Here is a 22916-nt window from a genome sequence, read left to right as displayed (position 1 = left end):
ATGAAGCTCTTAAACTGCTTATGTTTGGCAATGATTATTAGTCCTTACTGATAATGCAACTCCAAACTGTTGTGAGTTCCTCAAGATCTGAGGAAGAGTAACTGAGCTGTCTGACATTTATGCTGAACTAGAGCCGGATAGTCTTGGAGAGGGTGCTGTTGGTAGAGAAGCTGATACGGAAGTTGAAGAAAGCTCTGCATCCACTGCCAGTGAGGAGAAAGCAGGAGAAAATGTGCAGGTGCCTTCCTCAGATGTGAGTGTTTCTATGGCAGACAGTCAGGCCACGGCCACAGCAGAACTGGACACAAAATCTGAACCTCAAGACCAGGTTTCCGGTGCAGAATTGAAGGAGGAGAGCTGCAGTGAGGTGACGTCTTCACAACCTTCTGAGAAGCCTGAAAAAGGTAGGAGCCAGAAACCAGTTTTGTAGTTTTTATGTTCTTGGTTTAGGTGAAAGCTGACCGAACAGCCCAACAGATGCTTGCAGTTGTTTCTATCAGGTAGTCTCTCCAAACCGTTCAGCACCTCAGGCACGGTGCATCTGTGCGGCTAAGAGACGGAGCTATGACTCAGGAAGGCCATGGCTCACATTTTTGAATCTACCTTGACCTCACTAAGGGGCTTTTGGTAAGCCACACTCTTCGCCTTCATCCTCCCAGCCACAGTATGGGAACAATAATACTGACTTGCCTTATAAAATTGTAAGCACTGCAACATCATTGCTGTTATTTGTCGTAATGGTATTGCAGTCAGTGCAAGCCAATTTTGAGTATCTGTATTTGCAAGTGGAGAGCAAATTGTTGCTTCAGGTGCAGTGAGCAGGCGGTAAAGCTCCCAGTTCAAAACCAGCTGTCTAATGGGTTGCTTTAAGAGATATTGGCAAAGTAACCCGCCAGGGCCTCTCTGCTTGTGTTTGCTGAGCTCTTTCACATTCCACCTAGGGCCAGGAATTTATCAGGACCCCCCGTTTTATTGCTCAGGAGTAGGGAGGCACAATGGAGGTGGGAATAGCAATGCTCCTTGACTTCACTCCACAAGAGCCTATTACTGCAGCTATGCTTCGATTGGGATAGCCTCGCCCTGGTAGTGTGCTGGCCTGTCCTTGAGGAATAGAGCTCATGTAAGAAGCTGCTGCAAAGTTGCTAACAACTGCGTCTGTACATGCTCACACAACCCCTGTTATGTGGGATCCGCAGTGGCTGGCTATATGCTACCAGATCCAGATAAGTTCTCCATATTAACTTGTCCTCAGTTGCATGGGACCGTATCAACCATCTTGGATCCTGTGGCCAGCAAGGGGTGCTTATCTCATCATCCCACCAGTGAGCTCAGTCAGCTGCGTGGTGACGCAAGAGAGAACATTCTCTGTCATCCTCCTCCCTGCCCCCCCCTCCCCGGACTGTAGAGCTCTCTTCCTCTGGAGGCATGGAGGGCAGTAACTCTGATGGGTTTCCACCAGCAAGTAAAGACAATGTTCTCCCAGGCATTTGGAATAATGCCTCTTACTTGGGTTTAGTACTTGCTGTTAAGGCTGAAAGAAATGCTGTATCCTCAGCCCTGCTGTATACTTCAGATCAGACACCCCCAAACTCAGCCCTCCAGATGTTTTGGGACTACAACTCCCATCAGCCCTAGTTAACAGGACCAGTGGTCAGGGATGATGGGAATTGTAGTCCCAAAACATCTGGAGGGCAGAGTTTGGGGGTGCCTGCTTCAGATGATTCCTGTGTGTTTGTAGTATGTTGGAAACTGCCCTCTGATCCCCAAGCATTGTGGAAAGCGGTCTGCAATTTGAAAGCGAAGCTAAATGCGAGTCCCAGTGGATCGAAAATTTAAAAAGAGAGATTAGAGCTAGGATTAGGTTGAGGTTATGAAGGGGTTCAGTGAAGCAGGCAGACAATAAATCTAACGAGCCAAGCCACATAGGCATCCTTGGAGACCTTTCTCGGAGCATCCTCACCTGGCGTGGCATAGCTGGGGGCTGTGAGGGGAAAGGGCCTTTTCAGCAACACCCACCACTGAGTCAGGGTCAAATAGGGGTCTCCTGACACTGAGGACTCAATTACTGAAGGCAGCCCTGGTTTGGGGAAGCCTTTAATGTTTGATGTTTTATTCTGTTTTTAATCTGTTGGGAGCCGCCCAGTGTGGCTGGGGAAACCCAGCTGGATGGGTGGAGGTATAAATAATAAATTATTATTATTATTATTATTATTATTATTATTATTATTATTATTATTATTACAGGTACAGTGGTCTGGTTTGCATGTAACATTAAAACCAGATTCTGGCTTAGCTTGAATCTGTAGGCATGCTGGTGCGTGGAGCGAGAAACAGCTGTTTTGCCTCTCCTGCTGCTGCTGCTGCTGCTACATTGCCCTAGAAAGTGAAAGCTTTGCTTAGTGTTTTGCGCAAACCTGGGGAGGCAAGCCTACGTTTGCCTAGGGTTGCACATAATCATGGTTTAGCTCCTGGGAGCAGGAGGAGAGCAAAGCAGCCGCTGTATTCCTTCCGTGTACCAGCACAGTTTCTTATTCATACTTCTCCATAGTTTATTTTTATATGTGAACGTGGCGTTGTTACTATACTGGGGGGGGGGGAGGAATATGTACGCTTATTAAAATGTTGCTCTTACAGATTTAACTGACTCAGAATGCGAGGAACCAGAGTCTAAACGGAGAAAAACAGATTCTTCAGAGAAATGCAAGGCTCCGAGCCAGTTGAAAGGTAAGATAGTGTTATGTTCTACAATAAAAAGCACTTCAACATTCTTATCACTGCTTCCTATTTAACTATTTACTAATTCAGTGGTAATTTGTGGTGAATCTTTTGTTCTGTTCCCACATTTGGGATGTAGCAGAGTTGGGAGTTGGTGTTGCAAATGAAGTAGGTGGTTTTTTTGTCTTGGTTTTGCTCTAGTATAAGATGTGTCATCCTGCATCCACGTGTGGTATCCTGTGGAAGTGACCTAAGGACTTCTTTCTGTGTTTTGCATGACAGTATTAACAGTGACATGAATCTTACAGTTCGTTAGCTGTGATAAAATTAGCAATTTATCCAACTGCTTCCTAAATACCTGTCATGGATACAGAGCCTATCCATCCTGAAGTGCCCCTATGTCTCTCTAATACATCAGAACTAGCATAAATCAATTTTAAAAAGCTTAAGCAGCCCAAGTAGCATAAATAACCAGACCTAAATAGCATAATTAACAAAGCAACGTAAATACAAAAAACAGTATAAACCACTTAAGCTACATACAGAGGTAAAGTAGCGTATATAAGCTAAGTATTATAATTACATGGCAATGCTAGGCCATCTGAAATTATGGTTTATAGGTATAGTAGTTATGAAAACTGTCTTAAGCCTCAATGAATCATTGTCACAAAAGGAAATAGATAACTTTTGCATTTGTAAAGGGAGTCTTCTGGTTGTTTTGGCCTTTTGTGTCATTTTTCCTCTTTTGCCCCTATCTGGGCAAAATAAAAGGATGACTTTTAATTGCACTTGTTAACGTGTGTGTCCTTTCTCTTTTAAGATTTGGATTTCCTTGTTCCAAAGGCTGGCTTTTTCTGTCAGATCTGTTCCTGTTTCTGTGTAGATGAAGCATCTATGAAAACCCATTGCCAATCACAGCTTCACCAGGAAAATATGGAGGTAGTTCTTGTTTTCTTTTGTGCTTCCTTCTGGTGAATGAATTGTTTTTACTGAAAAATGGAAGTCCATTTCTCCTGGAGTGTGATGTCTCAGGCACTAGGAAGGCACTGGGGGCCTTTGTAAATCAGATAACTGTGAAGTTGGAAGAGACCACAAGGGTCATCTAGTCCAGCCTCCTGCAATGCAGGAATCTTTTCCCAATGTGGGGCTCGAACCCACAGCCCTCTGTTGGGAAAAGAGTTATGTTCTACCAAGTGAGCTGTCCCAAGCTTATGCAAAAAACATGCCATGTTTCTCTCCCAGGAGGTCAATCTTACTTATATGTGGTCATTATCTCCAGATTCTCTGTACATATGCACACATGCATATAAAAGAGTGCAACTGACCCTAGCAGCAGTGTGTTATGAGGGGCTCATTAATCTCGGGGCAAACTATACTTTAGGGACGCGGGTGGCGCTGTGGGTTAAACCACAGAGCCTAGGACTTGCTGATCAGAAGGTCAGCAGTTCGAATCCCCACGACAAGGTGGGCTCCCGTTGCTCTGTCCCAGCTCCTGCCAACCTAGCAGTTTGAAAGTACATATAAGTGCATGTTGATAAATAGGTACCGCTCTGGCGGGAAGGTAAACGGCATTTCCGTGCGCTGCTCTGGTTCACCAGAAGCGGCTTAGTCCTGCTGGCCACATAACCCGGAAGCTGTACGCCGGCTCCCTCGGCCAATAAAGCGAGATGAGCGCCACAACCCCAGAGTCGGCCACAACTGGACCTAATGGTCAGGGGTCCCTTTACCATTTACCTTTTAAAGTATACTTTAATGCCAGTTTTAAATGCATTTTAACTCTTGTTTCCAACAAGTTTACTTTTTAATGCTGCAAGCAGCTTTGAGCCCTGCTTTGGGAGAAAGTGGTATGTAGGTATGTTAAATAAATAATAAATCTGATTTGGGGGTCTGTGACATTTTAGAAGCTGAAGGTCCTGCCCACTTGCTCCCCAGGCTCCTAACGCCCAGATTCCCAAGGCTAGAGTGGCCTAGCATACTGGCCAGTCTTCTCTGTGCAGTCACACGCATGGGTCAGTGCAGACATCATTTTGAACTTTCTGGAGCCAGGCTAGTGTTTGGCAGACTGCCCACCCCCACCCTCGGGGCTTTGTCCCTCTCCTAAATGAGCACCCGCAAAGCCGGCAACCAGGGGAGTGGAATGTCGCCTAAGCACCGGCAATAAATTCAACAATAAAAGCACCCCCCTCAAAAACCTGAGGAAGTTCTCAGTCGCTGCAAAAGAGTTTGTTTCTGTGTTTCTCTGCAGAAATTCATGGTCAAGAGTACAGCGGAGGAAAAGAAAAAGGAGGGTGACGGGGAAGCTGAGGAGCAGAGCTCGAGGTGATACGAAGACAGGAAGAGCCTCCCCAAACTTCACTTAGGGTCCAGTCAGTTCTGTGTATCGTGTTCATGTTTCCTTTTGTTCCTTTGAAGATTTCCATGTGGTATACATGTTGTATATAGTTTATTCAGTATAGGTGGACTGATCTGAATAGTGCGGTGGCTCTGGGTTGCTGTTTGCAGTGATGCTGAATGGGTTCGAATAAATGTTCCTACTGTGCTGCTGGCACAGATGTACACGGCGTTTGTTTTTTATCAGCTCAACGCTGCCTGTTCTGGTGTGTTGAAAAGCCAGACTTTGTGTCGCTGACAGATGTCTCCTGTCTGAATCCAGAAGATGTAGAGAATCACTGTTGCTCAGGGCTAATGTAGTGACAGTTTTAGTTGCAACAAAAACAGTCTTGTATCACCTTAAAGACCAGCACATCTTTGGTGACAGGAACTGCTTGCTGAGTATAGGGACAGGATATGACAAAGAACAGAATCACCGCCTCCATGGTTTTCTTTGGCGTCATGTTTCCAGTGTTGGAATGGAAGACAAAGTTGCATAAATGCTGTGTTGCGTCTCCCAAAAGGAAGCCGGATCTCAGAAGGAAATTTCCCTAACTCAAGAGTTCTTTCTCATTCTTTAATTTTGAAAAATGTACAGTCTATAAAAGCACATGGGTAATGTTCAGGAAGAAAATGAATTTAATTTGCAAATGTCTGAATTAAGACTGAGCACCTTGAGGAATTCCTAGGTGGTTTTAATTTTTTGTGGTAGATAATAAGACATTAAATTGATTCAGTTTTGCTGTATTTAACTATTGCTGAGTATTCTGAAAGGGGATGAGAGAAACCCATAATGTGTTGCCAAGTTGCAAATGCTTTTATTTAGAGAATGCAACTTTTTTACCAGAACACTATATGTGTAATTCTAATATAGTCCTTGTGCCATCCTGGTAATAAAAATCACACACACCCCGCAAAAAAACACATTTTTTTTTTGTTTTGTTTCACCAGAAAGCTCGGAATTCCAGTAGTCGAAAGATAAGCTTGTGCTGCAGTTCTGTACTCCCTTAGCTGCAAGTTGAGAACAGCCTGTTGGATCAAGCTGGTGGCCCATTGAGTTCAGCATCCTGCTCTCAGGGTAACCCCTGATGACTGTGGGAAGCCAGCAAACAGGATCTGACCACAGCAGCACTCTGCTCATCTGCAGTTCCCAGCAGCTAGTATTCAGAGGCAGCGATCACAGTGATCTAGCATACACTGAACTCAGTGGGAATTACATCTGAGTAGACTGGCTTAGGGTTGTGCTGTTTCTTTGTCCTGAGCAAATGATGATGATGATGATGATGATGATGATGATGATGATATATTTATACCCTGCCCATCTGGCTGAGTTTCCCCAGCCACAATTTGCTTCCCCTTCCCTCCCCCCACCCAAATATTCAAAAGCTAGAGGTTCCTTAGCTGGATGTTTGCCATTCTCTGAACATCCTGTCTGATTTGCAGATGTGGCCACGAGCTCCTCTTTTTCAAACAGGTACATTTAGGCAGCGTGCACTTTTTTTTTTGCTTTTTTTTATTGTATTGCACATGCACACAAATCAAAATGCACAAACTTAAACAAAAGAAGAAGAAAATACAAACAGTTATGTAGAGAGAGCAAAAAAGAAAAGAATAAAAGCAGAAACTCCAGAAAGGAAGAAAGAAGTAAGAGATATAAATATATGCCTCTCGTAAGCACATTTAAATCTTGAAAAGAAAAGGAAAAAGGGAGCATACATAAAACAAAATTAGTTCATTCTTCAATAAACTCAGACATTAAAAAAAAAGAAACGTATTTATTATGGACTTCCGCCAACTTCACAACAGTTCATTCTTTCTATGCAGCTTGCACATGTTATGGACCCTCTGACCAGTTTCAATGGGTATGAAGGCCGCCTGCCAGCAGTAGGCAGTGCCAGAAGCAAAAGTGGGTGACCTTTGTCTAGTCACCTTGAGACATAGCATGACTTCCCCATGACAGATGAATACAAACTATTATTTACACACAAAACTACACAATTGCCACCAGTTTTTAATCTTTTGGGATATAGACTTGGACAAACACCACTTTTGTGATAAGAACTTTCGCCCTGGGATGTGGGCTGGTTGCTATTAGTACCCAGTGCCACTTTGGGGGACATCCAGTCTAGAAGCTGAAAAGGGTTGACTTTGTTCTCCCTTTGTTCTGCCTTCTGCTGCGTTTCATGACCTTATAAAATCTGGAATCGTTCTGCCAGGATCTTCCAGGCATAGCAGCTTCTGAGTCCTGTCTTTAGTTTCCGTTTTCACTGTTCAGAAAAGAGCTTGAGTTTCGGAAACTAGAACAGTAACTCCCATATATCGGGGGGGGGGAGTGGCAGATGGGTGGGATGGGGGAAATGTCAAAAGTATGCAGAGATACAAAAAATGGGAGCTTGAAGCAACTGAGTGTGGAATACAGTGGTACCTCGGGTTACATACGCTTCAGGTTACATACGCTTCAGGTTATACACTCCGCTTACCCAGAAATAGTGCTTCAGGTTAAGAACTTTGCTTCAGGATGAGAACAGAAATCGGGCTCCGTCGGTGCAGCGGTAGCGGGAGGCCCCATTAGCTAAAGTGGTGCTTCAGGTTAAGAACAGTTTCAGGTTAAGAACGGGCCTCTGGAACGAATTAAGTACTTAACCCGAGGTACCACTGTACTGACTTTTGGCAGGGAGGTGCTGAAAGGCAGGAGGAAAGGCAAGGCAACGGGCTGCCCTAATGCACATAGACATTAAAAGAGTAAAGGTAAAGGGAAACCAACTAATCCAGAATGCAGAAGCCAGACTGGTGACTGGGAGCGGCCACCGAGACCACAACACCGGTCCTGAGAGATCTGCATTGGCTCCCAGTACGTTTCTGAGCACAATTCAAAGTGTTGCTGCTGACCTTTAAAGCCCTAAACAGCCTCGTCCCAGTATACCTGAAGGAGCGTCTCCACCCCGGACACCAGGGTCCAGCTCCGAGGGCCTTCTGGTGGTTCCCTCATTGCGAGAAGTGAGGTTACAGGGAACCAGGCAAAGGGCCTTCTTGGTGGTGGTGCCTGCCCTGTGGAACGCCCTCCCACCAGATGTGAAGGAAATAAGCAGCTATCTTATCTCTAAAAGACATCTGAAGGCAGCCCTGTTTAGGGAAGTTTTTAATATTTAATGCTGTATTATGTTTTTAATATTCGTTTGCGAGCCGCCCAGAGTGGCTGGGGAGGCCCAGCCAGATGGGCGGGGTAATAATAATAATAATAATAATAGTAATAATAATAATAATAATGAATTAATTATTATTATTATTATTATTATTATTATTATTATTATTATTACTAAAAGGCCACGGCAAATAGAAACTCCTGCTTTTTCTTACTTGAGCCTTATTTAGTGTGAAACGTTTTCAAAGCTCCCTCTGCTGATGTAAATTCCCAAGTAAAGTTGCTTTGTTGTTGCAGGAGCTGTGGCCGGGAGTCAGTGACTTAGCAGCAACTCTGCGGTGTTTACTGAAGGTGTTAGACCCAACTACTGCAAGTTTCCCTTCTATTCTGTCCCCACATTACAGGTTGAACTGAGAGAATAAGGTAACAACCCTGAGTAGAAACCCGGATTATGCCAGATAAAAGTAGCTGGCTCTTGCTGGCTCTGTGATTCTTTGCTTTGGGGCCAGCATCCTGGATTCGTCCAGTTTTTACAGCCCAATTGTTTTCCCTTGTGTGTATTGATCTGATCCTGCAAATCCAGAGGGGCTACATTCTTCAGAGGGATATAAAAATGTTCCATGCGACATGGAAAGGTACAGCTTTCCTTGCATCTGTTTCAGAGACGGTGGCAATTACATTATTTAATCATTTAACTAATCGCATCCCATAAAAACCTCCCGAAGTCATGCAACAATAAAAATGCATAGCAAAAATTTTCAAATCCTGTACAGGCTTGAAGAAAAAGGCTTGTAAAATGAAGGTTTTCATTAGGCATAAGCAGTTCTTTTTTCTGGGGGGTACGCAGACCCCTAAGGATTTTGTGAATCTTTGTACTTTTGTCAATTTACTATATTTATTTTTTCTGATTTGAACTATAAAATGGTGATTTTCTTGAGTCAAAATGAGAGTACCCCTAAACATTTTTTAAGGAAAAAAAGCACTGGGCATAAGATTATCAGAAGAAGCTGCTTGGATGAGACCAAAGGTCCATCTAGTAGTCCGGCATCCTGTTCTCTCAATGACCAACCAAATGTCTGTGGGAAATCCTGGTATTCTGGGATGGCAGCTGCTGATAGCCCTGACTCCTCCATGATTCTGTAGAGTTAGTTTTCAGAGCCATCTATCACTGCTTTTTGTGGGAGTGAGTTACAGAACTTAATTATGTCATTCGTGGTTTGCTTAATTCATTTCATCTCTCTGTTCATCCCCCACTTTAAAAAAGGCTCCCCGTGTGGTTTACAAATGTCCATGATAACACAGTTCATGCCCTCAATCTTGCAATCTTAAGACACAACACAAAAGGAAAAGGCAGTGGGAGGGAGGAGGGAAGAAGCAAACACACTGTCTCATAGTTACAAAGTCTTTTGTAATGACCAACTGGAACTGAAAGATTTCAAGGCAAGGTGCAGCAAAACGTTGCAAATCCTTCAGCAGAGAATGGATAAAACAGCATCTCAGAATTAAGGAACAGCTTGAAGAGGAATGGTTGAGAGAAAATCAAAGGAGAAAAGCTGCTACAAATGATACAGCTGGGAATGACCAGGTTTATTCAAAGAAATAAGTGACTGGTTTAACAACGCTCCGATATGAATCTATGCTGCAACGTGATCTGGAATTATGTGCAGTTCTGATTGCCCCATTTAAAAAAAGGATATTGCAGCAGAGCTGGGAAACGGTGCAGGAGAGGGTAAAAAAAGGGAGCAGGGAGCAGGAGCAACGCCCCTACAAAGGAGCTTGTTGCATTTGCTTTTGCTTTTCAAAATTTTATTTTTGCATTTTATATAGCATAAACAAAGAAAAGAAGATACACAATCAAATAAAAACATAAAATCCCCTTTGACTTCCCTCCCCGCCCTTATTGGTGGATCCTCATAAGGATTTTCCCCTCTGCATCTCTTCCATAACTCTACTCTTCTAAGTCCTTTATCCATAATTCAAATTTTTACTACAGGTTTTCTGTCAGACCTACCAATGAATGTAACTGTTTACCGTAGTTTTTCAAATATATACTCTTCCCATTCTTTAGTAAATTCAGCCTCCTCCTGGTTTCTAATTCTTCCTGTAAGTTTTGCCATCTCAGCATTGCTCATCAATTTTACCTGCCATTCTTCCTTGGCCGGAGTTGTACCATCTTTCCATCTGTTGCATTTCGGGTGCTAGAAAATGAGGCCATGAACAGGAATTTCAAAAATGTTGCACTATGTGGAGAAAGTGACTAGCCTCTCTCATAACACTAGAAATCCGTTATTAGACGACACACCTAGGATTCTGGGATAAGGAAGCAAGAGCTGCTCTCCGCTTCTGAGAAAATAAAGGCTGTCTTTCAACTCAGATCTGCGCCCCTTGCCATAAAACGAAACGCAGGCTCCCGCGTAGGCAGAAAGCAGAAGTACAGTAAAAAGGAACATGGCAATTTTCAATGTTGCAAAGCCAGGGGCTAACTTTGGATGGGGGAAACTCGGTAAAAAGGGTCATTGGAAGCCAAATGGTATAGCATTACCTGAAGATTAGAGGTTGTGGAAACACAGAGGCAGGTGGTGGCTGTGTCATGGAATGACCTCCTGGCCGAAATACGGGAAGCCCCATCAGGGTTGGCATTCCGCCCTGTGAAGGGAAGCATTTCCCTGAATTGAAATCCCTATGCCAAGAAAGAAAGAGAGAGAGAGAGAAAAGAGAGAAAGAAAGAAACAGAAAAAGAGAGAGAGAGAGAGAAGAAAGAAAAAGAAAGAAAGAAAGAAAGAAAGAAAGAAAGAAAGAAAGAAAAGGGAAAAAGGAAGCTCTGAGGATGCTCATTTTTTAGCGTTTGACAGAAATGCCCAGAAAAGCCCAAATTGTTTCCTAGGGAAGCCAATTGGGATTCACACCTCACTAATCCTAATACCTGTTTCAGTAAACGCAGTTTAATAACCACAACAGTCCCCAGAGATTCTGCCCAGCCACCTTCGGCAGAGCGAGGGGGTGGGGCCCATTTTCTGTGTACAATCTGCGCTGAATCGATGAAAGGGAGAGAGAAAATGATTTATTTATCAAGGAGTTTGAGGTGGTGCACCTAATTGACTCCTTCGCCATTTTACCCTCGCCACAACCCTGTGAGGTTGTCTAGGCTGAGAGGCCGTGGCCATTCCCACCACCCCTCCCCACCCTCTCACTATATAGAAGGCTCTGGTGATTTCTGTTTCAGTGTACAGTGGTACCTCTGTACATACATACGCTTCGGGTTACATACGCTTCAGGTTACAGACTCCACTAACCCAGAAACAGAACCTCGGGTTAAGAACTTTGCTTCAGGATGAGAACAGAAATCGTGCGCTGGCAGCGTAGCGGCAGTGGGAGGCCCCATTAGCCAAAGTGGTACCTCAGATTAAGAACTGTTTCAGGTTAAGAATGGACTTCCGGAAGGAATTAAGTTCTTAACCTGAGGTACCACTGTATCTGAAGAAGTGTGCATGCACACGAAAGCTCATACCAAGAACAAACTTAGTTGGTCTCTAAGGTGCTACTGGACATTTTTTAAAATTAGATATATATATATATATATATATTTCTACTGCATCAGACCAAACCCCCCTGCCCCTGCCCCTCCCCCTCTTCCCACCTTTTCTTCTTCCTAATTGTTTAAAACAATTCATAAACCAAGAACTCATACATTGACCACTAATAATCAAGCATAGGTTGTAGATATTTTTCCACATTTGTTATGTATTTTTGTGATATACAAATGACATGAGAAAACTTGGTATACTTATTTGTATAACATTATTCTTGTTTATAAAACCCGAGAGAGAGAAGTTAGTCATCAGAGAATCTAAAATAAAAAAAATGCACTTGTCAGATGCTGTGATTCAGTTAACCAACCAAGTAATATTGGGGGGGTCTACATCTGTTAGGAGAAAAACGGCTCAAGAAGATGCTTATATTGTGTGCCTTAAGGGAAATTCCCACTGAAAAGCTGTCAAATTTCCACTAAGAATTTAAAAAGCAATTGCAAACTGACATGGAAATGTGGCCAGAAAAATCAGAAACGGATCCGGGCACATTTGTCTATCTCTTTGAACTTGTTCTGTCTTGAGGCGATGACCTAAAGGCCAGCTCCGGAGTGTCCAGTTGTCTAAAAACGAACACCAATGTCTTTGCAGGCCCTCTTGGCTTCGGAGCTGGCCAGGGCTGGTGTCCCTTTAAGAGCTCTATCTGTTTGTCACTGGAGCTGGAGCCAAGCTGTTCTGCCAGCTCCAGAGCAGGAGGGAGACGGGCCTGAACTGTAGGGAAAGCAAACATCCCAGTGGACGGGCCAGATCCGAGGCGAGGAGGGGGAGGAAACCCTCTGGGCCTCCCAAAATGTTGCGGGTCTTCGTCCTCCACGCACAGAACGTCCAGACTCCGGATACGGATATCAGCGATGCTTATTGCTCCGTGGTGTTTGAAGGTAAGGAGGAGGCAGGATGAGTTTGCAACTACAGGGGCCGAGGCAAGGAAAGCAGAGGCGCAGGGTGCTGAGAGCACCCAAGGGTGCCGGGGGGGGGGGGCGGAGAACACAACCTCTCTCTCTCCCATTCTCAGGGGCCAAAGGGGATTTGGAGACGGGTGCTTGGGGCTGTTTCTATTTGCAGGTTGCTGAATGCGGGACAAGCAAGAAATCAATCCCTGTACACATCTGCATAAACCTCAGATCTCCAGGGAGGTCTGTGACTTTTTAGTTTAGAGGAAAAGAGAATTAAGATGTGGTTAAAGGTAAAGGAACCCCTGACCATTAGGTCCAGTTGTGGCTGACTCTGGGGTTGTGGCGCTCATCTCAATTTCAAGGGAGGCATGTACAGCTTCTGGGTCATGTGCCAGCAGGACTAAGCTGCTTCTGGCGAACCAGAGCAGTGCACGGAAACGCCATTTACATTCCCGCTGGAGCGGTACCTATTTATCTACTTGCACTTTGACGTGCTTTTGAACTGCTAGGTTGGCAGGAGCAGGGACTGAGCAACAGGAGCTCACTCCGTCGCGGGGATTCGAACCGCCAACCTTCTGATCGGCAAGTCCTAGGCTCTGTGGTTTAACCCACAGCACCACCCGCATCCCAAGGCGTATAGAAGTTTATAAAAAGTCTGCATGTCATGGGGAAAGTGGGTGCAGAGAAATTTTACTCCCTCCTATCCCTAGAACTTGGGCACACCTGGCAAAGGTGAATGTTGGAAGGTTCAGGACAGATACAGTCCTTCATGCAGCTCGTAGTTAAACTGTGGAACTCCCTCCCACAAGAAGTGTGATGGCCTAGGCAGCTTTACGAGAGAATCAGACAAATTCCCAGAGGAGAGGGAGATTGATGGCTACTAGCCAGGCCGGTTATGTTTCTCCCTTTGCAGCTGGAGACAGCAAGGCTTCCAAAAACCAGTGGCTGTAAACCCCGGGAGGGAAGAGGGCTCTGGTGCTCAGATTTTGCTTGCAGGTTCCCCAAAGGCAGAGGTCAGCAAACCTTTTCAGCAGGGGGCCAGTCCACTGTCCCTCAGACCTTGTGGGGGGCCGGACTATATTTTGGGTGGGAAATGAACGAATTCCTATGCCCCACAAATAACCCAGAGATGCATTTTAAATAAAAGGACACATTCTACTCTCGGAGAAAGATACTGATTCCCAGACTGTCCACAGGCTGGATTTAGAAGGTGATTGGGCTGGATCTGACCCCGGGGCCTTAGTTTACCTAAAAGGTAAAGGTGCCCTGACCATTAGGTCCAGTCGTGGCCGACTCTGGGGTTGTGGCGCTCATCTCGCTTTACTGGTTGAGGGAGCCGGTCTACAGCTTCTGGGTCATGTAGCCAGCATGACCAAGCCGCTTCTGGTGAACCAGAGCAGCGCATGGAAACGCTGTTTGCCTTCCCGCTGGAGTGGTACCTATTTATCTACTTGCACTTTGACGTGCTTTCGAATTGCTAGGTGGGCAGGAGCAGGGACCGAACGACGGGAGCGCACCCCGTTGCGGGGATTCGAACTGCTCACCTTCCGATCAGCAAGCCCTAGGCTCTGTGGTTTAGACCTACCCATGCCCAAAGGCAGCTGCTCAGCCCCGTTGAGAACAGGAGGCTGGACTAGATGGGCCGCTGGGCCTGATCCAGCCGGCTCTTAGGAGGTGTGTCTCCTGCTCATCCTCAGCCAAATTTCATGGCCTCAAAGTACCTCATCTTGGTGCAGTTGCTCAGCCTGCGAGAGAATCAATATTTGTGGCAGAGTCTCTTCCAGGTCCAGAAAGGAAATGGGACCCAAGGAAGAGGCTCAATCCAGCCCAAGTTTAAAGTTCTGTGTTGGGAATTTGCCTTGTGAAATCATAAAAATGCTCAATTGTGGCTGCGTCCATTCACTGTGTTTCTGCTTCAATGCAATGCTAAAGAACCCGCTTCTCTTTCTTTGGAATGGCTCAGAGGACCAGCCCTACCATTGGGTAAAGGGGGAGCAGCTGATTTTGGCTATTGCTCAGTCTTATTTCCATCATTATAGTTGCGTTTCCACGGCTGGGGAGAGGCAACATCAAACTTGGCTTGCCCCTTGGGTACTTTGCATTTGGGCTGGGAGTGCAGGAGATTTGCTCTCCTGCCTCAGGCAGCAGAACACCTTGGCTGGGGCCACTTGAGTTGCTGCGCATGCGCATTAAGGTGCTGTGCATGGACTGCACCACTTCAGACCGCAGGGGGCTCTGATGGATGTAAGGCACTCCGCGTAGTAACTGTATGTTGCTGTGGTCCTTTACTGCATCCAAGGGCATCTAGAATGCTTCTCCCTTACATGCTAGCTTTCTCTGTGCGGGGATTTTATTTGGGCTTTAATTCATTTGACGCCTCCCTCCCTTTCCATATTCCAAAGCGGGTGGGGGTCACTCTCCTGCATCTGAGGCTACAGATTTGCTGCTGCTGCTGAACTCGTTCACAAGGAAAAGCAAAACAGGATCTGGGTCAGTGAAGACCAAAGGGGTCATCATCACCCAGCTACGTCTCTCTGGCAGTATTTTAAGGAAGTCTGATGATGATGATGATGATGATGATGATGATGATGATGATGATAATAATAATAATAATAATAATAATAATAATAATAATTTATTATTTATACCTCACCCATCTGGCTGGGCTTCCCCAGCCACTCTGGGCAGCTTCCAAAAAAAAATTTAAAATACTATAATACATCAAATATTAAAAGCTTCCCTAAACAGGGCTGCCTTCAGATGTCTTCTAAAAGTCTGGTAGTTGTTCTTCTCTTTGACATCTGGTGGGAGGGCGTTCCACAAGGTGGGCGCCACTACCGAGAAGGCCCTCTGCCTGGTTCCCTGTAACTTGGCTTCTCGCAGTGAGGGAACCGCCAGAAGGCCCTCAGCACTGGACCTCAGTGTCTGATGACTGATTTGTTATGCACATTGTAAAATTTATACCCAATTTATTGGATATAATGTCAGAGCAACCGACAGTTGAATCCTATTACGTTTTTATGTGTGTGTGTGTGTAACTTATGAGTCAGTGAAGCTAAATGCCCCACTTACTTTATTTAATCATTTATATCCATTTCATAAAATGTATACGCTGCTTGATTGCAGGCGGAAACCTCAAAGCGGTTTGCGAAAAGATAAAACGAGAAAATTGAGGGGGAAATTACAACAATAGTTTGAAACATACAAAAAGTATGGAGCCAGAGCAGAGCCATCCCCCCCCCCCATCCACCACCCCCTCCATGGAGTCTCCTTTTGAACATCTACAACTGCATATTCATCTGCACTCCAGATTTTACACCAAACCATGTTGCCCTTAATAATTTTTACACTACAAGTGAATCAAAATCCTGCTCTTGTTTCCGTCTGCTTACAGTGGTCCCCTAAAGAACTAATAATTTTTTCCCAACATCAAACCATATTGTCAATAATAATTCTTGCTCATCCCTCTTTGAAAGCCATTCAGGTTGGTGGCCTCCCTGCTTCCTGTGGCAGGGAGTTCCACAGTTTAACTAGGCGCTGCATGAAGAAGGTGGGGCTTTTCTTTTGCCCCGAGCTTGAAAGGCTGTGCCTGGAGGAAAGCTCTGCCTGGCCCTCTGGAGTCTGAGGCCAGAGTCAACAGTGATATCTCTCCTGCTGATTTCCCTGAGCAGATGGCTTTAACCTTTGAGGGCCCAGCCTAGAGGGAAAGGTCCTGGGGGAAAACAGCCCTTGCAGCATTTAGCTTCAAATGAAGAGGCGCTTGGCCTCTAGGATGCGGGGTGCTTTTGGTCAGGTGTCGGTGCACTCTGCACATGCTTCAGGTCACACTTCCTTTTAGGGTTTATGCATATATTTGAAGGGACACGGGTGGCGCTGTGGTCTAAACCACAGAGCCTGGGGCTTGCCAATCAGAAGGTGGTGGTTTGAATCCCTGCGACGGGGTGAGCTCCCGTTGCTCGGTCCCTGCTCCTGCCAACCTACCAGTTCAAAAGCTCTTCAAAGTGCAAGTAGATAAATAGGTACCGCTCCGGTGGGAAGGTAAACAGCGTTTCCGTGCACTGCTCTGGTTCACCAGAAGCGGCTTAGTCATGCTGGCCACATGACCCGGAAGCTGTACGCCGGGCCCCTCAGTCAGTAAAGCGAGATGAACGCTGCAACCCCAGGTCAGGGGCCCCTTTACCTTTACTTTTCATATACCGTAGATTCTGGCATATAAAACGACTTTTTAGCCCTGGAAAAGAGGTTAAAAAGTTGGGGGGTCATCTTATATGCCGGTATGGGCGGTGTGGAGCAGGGGCAGCGGCTTTCTCCCAGTGTGGAGCTGCCCAGCGTATTAGGCGACTGGGCTAATAAGACAAACCCCCAAATTGCAGTTGCCAATTTGGGGGTCGTCTAATGTGCCCAGCTGCCTAATATGCCTAATAATGTGCCCAGTCGCCTAATACGCCGGAATCTACGGTATTTCAAAGTTGAATCCTGGCTCGAATTAGCCTCTTGGGCTCTTGTGCATGTTCTTCCTGTCATCCATCATCATAAAATGATAGAATTGTAGCTGGAAGGGACCCAAGGGGGGGGGGGGGAGCCGTCATCTAGTGCAAAACCTGAATCATCATCAGCATCATCATCACTATTACTCCTTCAATATGCACGGTGCATTACAAGGCAAAAGAGGGCAGGTCTCTGCCCCAAGGAGCTTCCAAACTAAAGCTCGGCATCAGGTAGACAAGCAGAGGAAATGGGAGCCAGAAAGAGGCAGGAGGAGCTGGCGATGCGCACTCACAGTGCAATCCTATGTATGTTTACTCAGAAGTAAATCCCGCTATCTAGCGGAGGCTTCCTGGGAAAAGGATCTCACAGGGAGAGAGAGAAGGGAGGGGTCTGTTTAGGGAAGCTTTTAATGTCTGATGTTTTATCGCTTTTTTATTATTATCATTAATTCTGTTGGGAGCTGCCCAGAGTGGCTAGGGAAACCCAGCCAGATGGATGGGGTATAAATAATAAATTATTTTTATTGTTGTTTTTATGCCTGGCATGTGGCAGTGACCTATTTTCTTACCCCTGCGTGGCCCTGGTTAACTTCCCTCCAGGCTTGGCTTGGAAAAAGCAAAGGCGGAAGGAAGAGAGTGTCTCTGCGCATATGCAGAGGGCTGTGTCACATGGAGAAGCCACAGTCTGTGGCTGAGAGGGTTTCAGAGGAGGTGATAACATAGCATTATGTACAAACAGCAGAATGTAACAACAACAACAACAACAACAACAACAACAACAACAACAACAACAACAACAACAACAACAACAACAAATTTATTACTTATACCCCGCCCATCTGGCTGGGCTTCCCCAGCCACTCTGGGCAGCTTCCAACAAAATATTAAAATACAGTAGAGCATCAAACATTAAAAGCTTCCCTAAAAAGGCCTGCCTTCAGGTTTATTTGATGTAATAAACCAAAAATGGAAGTTGGGGGAAGTCAACAGGGGGAGGGGGGGAATTGGAAAATGAATGTTAAATAATGATATTGCATATTTGTTATGAGAAAAGAAAATGAATAAAAATTATTTATAAAAAAGGGAGTGTTTCAGAGGGTCTCCGGTCCTCCTCCTTTCCCGTTCCCCCTCCATAGACCCTTCCTCGTAATGGGAGAGACTGGATCCTGCCCTGGGTATTTGGCAACAGGCGCTGCAGAAGCCCAGCAAAGGAGCCAGATGAGAAACATAACCTCCCCAGCACCGCCACACCCTGCTCTTTTTATAGTTTCCTCCTTGCCGTCACGCTGTGCCTTTGGATCCTGGCCCCAGCACCTGTTTGGCCGGCAGGGGCTGGGGTGGCTGGCCTGGCAGAGCTCTCTCTGTGTCACAGAAGCTCCAGCAAGGGCCCAGGGCTCAGCAGCCGCTTTGCAAAGGAGGAGAACATGAGAGGAGCAAGAGATTTTTGATCGTGGAACAGGCTCCCCATCCTTGGAGTTTTTGAAGCAGAGGTTAGGCCATAGCTGTCAACTTTCCCCTTTTCTTGCGAGGAATCCTATTCAGAATAAGGGAATTTCCCTTAAAAAAAGGGGGAACGTTGACAGCTATGGGTTGGGTGGTCCTCTGTCAAGGGTGCGTTAGCTGCGATTCCTGCATTGCAAGAGGGTAGAATCCTAGAGGGTGTTTAAAAATAAATAAATATTTATTTGGTTTTTCAGATTAAAACTTTACAGTCACATATCAAACATATCAATAAGATTCCAAGAAATCTCTTGGACTTACACCCCCCCCCCCTTTGCGGGTCCTATTGTTAATCATTTCCTCCCGCATCTTTCATGATGATCCAGATCTTTTACATCTCCATTGTGTCCAAAATTCGCCATTAAACTACAAGTGTCATTCCAATCCTACTAATGATTTTAACTGTTTGCAATGCTCTTTAAGAGAAGTTATAGATTTTCCCCATTTCTTATTAGATAGATATATAAGACCAGCTTTTAAAACACACTTGGGGGTACAATCCCAAAAGGAAAGCAAACTTTTAAAACAACATACAACAGTAAATTTAAAATTTATAAATGCGACAAGCGTATAGACACTTAAAACTTTAAGATAAACTACCAACAGAGAGACGTCCCAGAGTCACCCATGGAACCGAGTTTGGGGATTTTCTTAACGAACTAGTTTGGGTTGGGGGATGGTTTACACCTATGCATCTGTACACAGAATCTGGCGATCATCCAGGTCGTCTTACGATCTTTGCCTAACAGGAAAAGGTCAAATTTTTGCTTCCATTCCTTATTAAAATTCTGGTCTTCCTGATTTCTGATTTTCCGGTCATTTTTGCCATTTCGGCGTAATCTATCCACTTCATCTGCCATTCTTCTCTGGTCGGGACTTTATCTTCCTTCCAATAATGTCCGCACAGTCGTGGTTGCATACATAAATAGTCTTTCCTGTTCCCTTGAGATCCTACAATGCTAGAGTTGGAAGGGACTCCAGGGGTCATCTAATCCAACCCCCTGCAATGCAGAAATCTCAGCTCAAGCATCCCTGACAGATGGCCACCCAACTTCTGCTTAAAAACCTCCAAGGAAGGAGACTGGAGATGACGCCATATGTCCTTGCCAAAACAATCAGTATGGAAATCAGAATTCTGTGAACGGCCCTGAGACCTGCAGGTAGAGGGTGGGATATAAATTCAGTTAATAATAATAATGAAGAACTGGTCCAATGTCATCATTACAAGTCGTCCACAACCTTCCGAGGGAGACTGTTCTGCTAGGGTTGGCCTAGATGATCTCCGGGGTTCCTTTCCCACTCTGCAATTCTGTGATTCTATGATAAGCAGAGGCTGCTGGATCAGGCCAAGGGGACCCATCCAGACCACTTTATCACCAATGGAAAGACTGCAAGCCGGACCTGAGCATCCTTTCCTCTCCTGTGGTTTCCAGCAACTGGGGTTCAGAATAATAACAATAACAATAACAATAACAATAACAATAACAATAACAATAATAATAATAATTTATTATTTATACCCCACCCATATAGGGACGCGGGTGGCGCTGTGGGTTAAACCACAGAGCCTAGGACTTGCCGATCAGAAGGTCGGCGGTTCGAATCCCCGTGACAGGGTGAGCTCCCGTTGCTCGGTCCCTGCTCCTGCCAACCTAGCAGTTCGAAAGCACGTCAAAGTGCAAGTAGATAAATAGGTACCACTCCAGCGGGAAGGTAAACGGCATTTCCGTGCGCTGCTCTGGTTCGCCAGAAGCGGCTTAGTCATGCTGGCCACATGACCCGGAAGCTGTACGCCGGCTCCCTCGGCCAGTAAAGCAAGATGAGCGCTGCAACCCCAGAGTCTGTTACGACTGGACCTAATGGTCAGGGGTCCATTTACCTTTACTTTTACCCCACCCATCTGGCTGCATTTCCCCAGCCACTCTGGGTGCTCCCAACTGAAATAATAATAATAATAATAATAATAATAATAATAATAATAATAATAATAATAATTTATTTATACCTTGCCGATCTGGGCGGCTCTCAACTGAATATTAAGAACATAATACAGCACTAAACATTATAAACTTCCCTAAACATGGCTGCCTTCAGATGTCTTCCAAAAGTCAGTTGTTTATTGACTTGACATCTGATGGGAGGGTGTTCCACATGCTGGGCGCCACCACCGAGAAGGCCTTTGCTGCCTCCGACTGTGGAGGGACGCCCATTGATAGCCCTCTCTTCCTCCATGAATTTGTCTAATCCTCTTTTAAAGCCATTTCGGCTGGCGGCCAGCGCTGCCTCCTGAGGGAGGGAGTTCCACAGTTTAACACTGCGCTGTGTGGATGTCCCATTCCCCTGTCCTAAATCTTCCATCCATCAACTTCATTAGATGTGGTGAGTTTCTGTTGTTATGAGAGAGGGAGAAGAACTTCACCCGCTGTCTCCATGCCATGCGTCATTCTATATCTTGCCAATTCTTCCTCCCTTCCTTTTCTCCAAACTGAAAAGTCCCAAACCGAGACTCCAGAGGCAGGACCAGATTTCCCAGCTGGATTCTTTCTTTCCTCCTGGGATCACTGAATCATCAGTCCTCCTGCTGCCAAAGGGTATTTCCACCCAACAGGTGCAGAATTTGTGGGGGGAACAGTCATCCGCTTTAAGCTCGTGTTATTTAAGGTGGTTCTGCTCTGCCTTCGACGTGCACAGGGCAGCCGAGAGGACTCATCCTGCACACGCCTTCTAGAGCTCTTCTTCATGAAGGCTGCTGCATCACCAACCTGCGAGGCTTTCCCCCTCTTTCTTTTTTCTGTCTTTAAAAAAATATATATTTAATTTTCAATGCAAAATTACAACAAAAATTACAAACATTGAATCCAAAATAAAACTATACAAACAAGAAAGAAAAACAGAACACAAAAAGGGAAAAAAGAGAAAAAGAAAAAGCACACATCTACAAATAAAACCATATCTTCATTTTAATCTAGTCATTACATACATATACACATATTGACTTCCTTCGGTTGTTCTAAGACCTCAAAAATTTTACTCTTTCTAAATTGATGTGTCTAATTTAGATTACCTTTATCTTTATAATTTTTACATCATTTTTCTTTTTCTTTAACCCTGCAAAGCGTCATTCATTACACGCCGATATGCTTACTCCAGAACAATGTTTTTTTCATATACATCCCCATTCTTTAAATCATTTCTGGTCCGATTGTCCCCTTATGAATGCTGTGAGTCTTGCCAGATTTATATATTCACAAAATTTAATTTGTCATTCTTTCATAGAGTTGGAATAGACCACAACTCTTTCACTGATGGAATTTTTCTCCCTTTCCAATATTTTGCTATAAGCATCCTGGCAGCTGTCGTTGCATAAAGGAATACTTCCCTTTGATTGTCAGGAATATCATTTGTGATTGTACCTAAAAGGAATGCCTCAGGTGCTTCCCCCCTCTTTCTCAGGGATTGTCCGCCCCCCTGCCTGTTGCGATGCACTCAAGGGGATGGGGGCAATTGACAGACCTCCAGGTGGCTCCAGCCCACCAGCCAGCAGCCGGTTGAACTCCAGTCCTCGGTTCTGCATCAAAACTGCGACTCGGAGCTTCAGAAGCCTTTCCAAAGCTTAGCAAGCAAGCCAGCAGAGATAAGAATAGAATAGAATCATAGAATCATAGAGTTGGAAGAGACCACAAGGGCCATCGAGTCCAACCCCCTGCCAAGCAGGAAACACCATCAGAGCACTCCTGACATATGGTTGTCAAGCCTCTGCTTAAAGACCTCCAAAGAAGGAGACTCCACCACACTCCTTGGCAGCAAATTCCACTGTCAAACAGCTCTTACTGTCAGGAAGTTCTTCCTAATGTTTAACAAACTCCTCGCGGTGGAAGGGCGGACAGAGGCATATGTAAAGCATATTTAGGTAAGGTAAAGGTACCCCTGCCCGTACGGGCCAGTCGTGTCCGACTCTGGGGTTGTGCGCCCATCTCACTTAAGAGGCTGGGGGCCAGCGCTGTCTGGAGACACTTCCGGGTCACATGGCCAGCGTGACAAAGCTGCTCTGGTGAGCTGGCACCAGCGCAGCACACCGAAACACTGTTTACCTTCCCGCTATAAAGCGGTACCTATTTATCTACTTGCACTTAGGGGTGCTTTCGAACTGCTAGGTGGGCAGGAGCTGGGACCGAAGACAGGAGCTCACCCCGCCGCGGGGATTCGAACCGCCGAACATGCG

The 22916-nt window shown here is 45.4% G+C and overlaps 2 protein-coding genes and 1 long non-coding RNA gene across 9 annotated transcripts in view; 2 read left to right on the top strand and 1 right to left on the bottom strand.

Annotated features, from left to right (window-relative positions):
- Positions 1–6007, top strand: part of ZNF638 (zinc finger protein 638) — a 71436-nt gene extending 65429 nt beyond the window's left edge. For all 4 annotated transcript variants that reach the window (XM_083520407.1, XM_083520408.1, XM_083520406.1 and 1 more), the window contains 4 exons: positions 132–404; positions 2635–2724; positions 3536–3654; positions 4961–6007. In XM_083520407.1, coding sequence (XP_083376533.1) covers positions 132–404; positions 2635–2724; positions 3536–3654; positions 4961–5038 — 560 coding nt within the window. In that variant the 3' untranslated portion in view covers positions 5039–6007. The remainder of the gene's footprint in view (positions 1–131; positions 405–2634; positions 2725–3535; positions 3655–4960) is intronic.
- LOC310686051 overlaps positions 1–22916 on the bottom strand; it is a 424340-nt gene that overhangs the window by 132398 nt on the left and 269026 nt on the right. The window lies entirely within an intron of this gene.
- DYSF (dysferlin) overlaps positions 12372–22916 on the top strand; it is a 195327-nt gene continuing 184782 nt past the window's right edge. For 2 of the 4 annotated variants that reach the window (XM_083520413.1, XM_083520411.1), the window contains exon 1: positions 12432–12692. In XM_083520413.1, coding sequence (XP_083376539.1) covers positions 12605–12692 — 88 coding nt within the window. In that variant the 5' untranslated portion in view covers positions 12432–12604. Of the gene's footprint in view, positions 12693–22916 lie in introns of all 4 variants that reach the window. The other 2 variants (XM_083520415.1, XM_083520418.1) reach the window with 2 other exon arrangements.

The sequence above is a fragment of the Podarcis liolepis genome (genome assembly GCF_965112155.1).
Source record: "Podarcis liolepis genome assembly, chromosome: 9".
Taxonomy (NCBI): Eukaryota; Metazoa; Chordata; class Lepidosauria; order Squamata; family Lacertidae; genus Podarcis; species Podarcis liolepis.
The sequence above is the reverse complement of the archived record's forward strand: the minus strand, read 5'-3'. Positions and strand labels throughout refer to the sequence as shown.